The sequence below is a fragment of the Cupressus sempervirens genome, chromosome 3 (genome assembly GCF_028749045.1).
Source record: "Cupressus sempervirens isolate cs-2001-9-10 chromosome 3, ASM2874904v1, whole genome shotgun sequence".
NCBI lineage: Eukaryota > Viridiplantae > Streptophyta > Pinopsida > Cupressales > Cupressaceae > Cupressus > Cupressus sempervirens.
In genome coordinates, this window is record NC_143120.1 from 489,524,993 (window position 1) to 489,528,999 (window position 4,007).

A 4,007-nucleotide genomic window follows, 5' to 3' on the forward strand; every position below is an offset into this window, starting at 1 on the left:
TGACATATAATAGGTTGCCTCTTGTATGGTCTGTGTCTCTACTTGGCTAGCTGTGAGGGCATCATACATCACTGAGATGGATGCCCTAGGTTGTACCATCTATATGGTTATGTCCCTCTACCTATGGTATACATCTAGTTGTGCCTGATGGGTGGCCTGCTCAGCCTGTAATCCGGCTACCTCTCCTTGGAGCCTCTCCAGCTTTGCTCATTCCTCTGCCCCTATATGGGTGCCCATCACTGCAAACTCCCCACCATCCACCCATGTCTGTAGGGCCATCACCCACCATCCAACGGTCATTCTTTTGACGCGCCAGGTACATCTTCTTCTCCCTTGTCTTGTTTCATTAATGCCGCCCCTGTTGTTTCACCTATGATCTCTGCACCTCGAGCCCCTCCTAGCTCTGCTCCTCCCCAATTTTCTTTGGATGATGTGACCCGCACATTTTGTCAACCCGTCACCCCTTCTCCGCCGTTGTTTGCTGCAGCTCTATACGATGGGAGTAATGGTCTTCCTTTCATTCCCTCCCACACCCTTGCTTCTCCTTTGGGCCCCACTTCCCCACGGAGTAGGATTACGAAGGAGAAGAACGGGGGTGCTCCTCCCACCCTGCATTCTCCCTCTTTGGGATCTTCACCGCTGGTTCTTCTTTCTTCTCTTGAGCCTTGTCCCCCCTCCCGTCGTCTTGACTCTCCGATATCTTCTTATTTGGTGTCCAACTGCGAGAGCAAATTAGTCGTCAATTTATCTGATGCCACTCTCGACCCCCACTCTTTCAACTTTTTGAAGCAGGGCCTCAATTTTGCGATGGCACCTCGCAGCATACCTCGGGTTGATTTCCTCATTGAGATTGAGAATGCCATCTGCTCTCTCCCCAATAATGTTGCTGACATTATCAGACATGATTGTGCAGTTGCCCTCAGGCGGGCCAAACCACCGAGGGGCAACATCCCCAAGGTTGAGCTTCTTGCTTTCAAAATCTTGTTGCGCCATAACGACCTAGCAATCATCAAAGCTGACAAGGGCAATGCTACGGTCATTATGAACAAACAAGACTACGTCTCCAAGATGCTAGACCTCCTCTCCGACTCCACTAGCTATAAAACCTTATCTCGTAACCCTTGTGGTAAAATCTTAAAAAAAGTCAAAGGGTGTGTCTTGGCCTCTTCTTTTGATGATGACATCAAGAAAAAGTTGGTTCCCTCCAAGGAAGTTACTCCTCGTATCTATGGGGTCCCAAAAATCCACAAGGGGGGCATCCCGCTTAGACCTATAGTTGACACTATAGGTTCCCCCACGTATCCCTTGGCTGCTCATTTGGCCAAGTTAATCTCTCCTCTGATAGGCAATTCTGATTCCTTTGTTAAAGACTCCTCTCACTTTGTGCAATTTGTCAAGGATACTCGACTTGATGCCAATGATGTCCTGGTAAGCTTTGACGTGGTCTCTCTCTTCACGAAGGTCCCTATCCCCGATTCCATTGAAATCGTGAAGCGCAAGACCAATGCGGAGATTGCCAGTCTGGTCGAGCTTTGCCTCAGGTCAACCTTTTTCTCCTTTCAAGGGGTCATCTATGAGCAAGTTGATGGTGTGGCCATGGGCTCCCCTCTCTCCCCTGTCATCGCCAACCTGTATATGGAGCATTTTGAAGAGGTGGCCCTTCGTTCCTTTCCTCTTCAACCTAAATGGTGGAAAATATATGTAGATGATACTAACGTTTGTTGGCCTCATGGGCTGGACAAGTTAGAAGAGTTCCACCAGCACATCAACAATTTGACCCCCTGTATTTCTTTCACCAAAGAGCTAGAGTCTAGCAACCAATTGCCTTTCCTTGATGTTTTGCTCATCAAGAAATCAGATGGCTCCCTCGGCCATCGTGTGTTTAGAAAGGCCACCCATACCGACCTATACATTCATCCGTCCTCCCACCACCATCCTAGCCATAAAACAAGCACTCTCAAGACCCTGGCCCTAAGAGCCTATAGGATTTGTGATGTTGATCATCTAAACCTTGAGCTCAACCACCTTCGCCAAGTCTTTCGGCTGAATGGTTATTCTACTAGGAAAATTTCTAGGGCCCTAAACCAAGCTAGGTCCCTCCACTTTGCCTCCTCACCCCCTTTTCTTCCCCCCCCTCGTACTTTGTTTGCCTCCCTCCCTTTCGTGGAAGGCATTTCCCATAAGATTGCCAAGATCCTGTCCAAAAATGGGTTGCATGTTGCTTTCAAGCCCCTCTTCAAGCTCAAGAATCGTGTCCCACCAATCAAAGAACCCATAGATTCGTATGCCAACTCAGGGGTTTACAAAGTGGTCTGCTCTTGTGGTACACCCTATATTGGCGAAACAGGCCGCTCCTTCCACACCCGTATCAAGGAGCATGTGGCAGACATTAGACACGATAGGGTTTACAAATCGGCGCTTGCTGAACATTCCTCCTTGACCAAGCATCACATATGTTTGGAGGACATGCAAATCATTTCCCACGAGGACAACTATTTTAAGAGGAAGCTTAAAGAAGTAGTTGAAATTATTAACCACCCCATCAACCTCAATCGTGATGATGGATGGCTTCTCAACCCCTCGTGGCATCCTTTGGTGACTTATGCGGAGTAACACCCTCATTGCATTGGTTCAGCTCTTTCTCTCTCCATCCGTCTTGCTTTGCTGCTCCTCTCTCCTCGGTTCTTGTCCTCTCTCCCCCTCTCCTCTCCTCTGGTGCCTTGCACGTTACCCCAAGTTGGCCACTTCTTCTTTTGTGTCTTTGGTGTTTCTTCCTCTCTCCTTCGCATTATCTCCTGTCATTTTTGTTTTCGTCCCTTCGTGTGGGGTTGATTCCCTTGTTACTTTTGCGTTAGTTTATTTCATTTATTTATTTGTTTTGCATTCTCTTGCTTTGTGGTATCATTTGTATCTAGTTCCTTGCGTGGGTTGGGTTTGGGGGTTGTTATTTTTTCATTTATTTTTTGCGTGTGTTTTCTTCTAGTCGTGATGTGTGCACATTATATATATATATATATATATATACTCACATATATATATATATATATATATATATTTATATATATATATATATATATATATATTTATATATATATATAGACACATACATATATATATATATATTTATATATATATATATATAGACACATACATATATATATATATATATATATATATATATATATATATATATTTATATATATAGATACATACATATATACATATATATATTTATGTATATATATATATATATATATATACATTTGTATATATACATAAATATATATACATATATATATATGTTACTTTGTACCACTTGTTTGTTTTTGTTTTGCTCGTTTTTATATATATTGCCCGCTTATTCGTAAGTATATATAGATATATATATATATATATATATATATATATATATATTCAATTTCTGATTTAGGATGGGAGTTCTTTGATATTTGGACGCTTGTTTATATTATCCACTTGCATACTTGCATAAACTTATAGATTGAGATGTGTTTGTTCTTATGTTTTTAAAAAAAAATTCTTTTATTTTATCTTTTTATTATTATTTTTTGTATTTATTTAGTTATTTTCACCCCCACATTTATTGTTTTTATTACTAATGGGTAGACTTTTAAAAACACCCTCTAAACATGCACACATCAAATCATTTATAATGGTCTCTCTTGGTGCTTTCTCTTTGTGTCTTGGGTGGTTTTGTCTCTCCCCCATGCTTGTTTTTGGTCTGTATTTTTATTTTTACTTCTTTTGACTTGCGTTGGGGCGTGTGCAGTCCCTCTCTTCCTGGTCTCCTTAAATTGTGACCCTATGCCAAATCTGCTTCTTACATAATTTGACACCTCTTGCTCTCTCTTCCTGATGATGGATCACGTAGTGTGATTCGAAATGTTGATGAAAAATCTCTACAATATCTATTCCAGAAAATCAACATTATAAATCATGGATTATGGAAATCTGATTGCATTAATTGATACCCTTCATGGGAGGGAAAT

The 4,007-nt window shown here is 41.7% G+C and overlaps 1 protein-coding gene across 1 annotated transcript; it reads left to right on the top strand.

The window, feature by feature from the left end:
• The first annotated feature begins 372 nt into the window (after window positions 1-372).
• On the top strand, window positions 373-2,613 carry LOC149567303 (uncharacterized). The gene has a single exon (XM_089816625.1). It carries the CDS (start codon window positions 373-375, stop codon window positions 2,611-2,613), a length of 2,241 nt encoding a protein of 746 aa, XP_089672751.1.
• The last annotated feature ends 1,394 nt before the right edge of the window (window positions 2,614-4,007 follow it).

What these genes read in the sequence shown, in the direction of transcription:
- LOC149567303 (XM_089816625.1), top strand. Translation starts at nt 373, where the DNA reads ATGATCTCTGCACCTCGAGCCCCTCCTAGCTCTGCTCCTCCCCAATTT.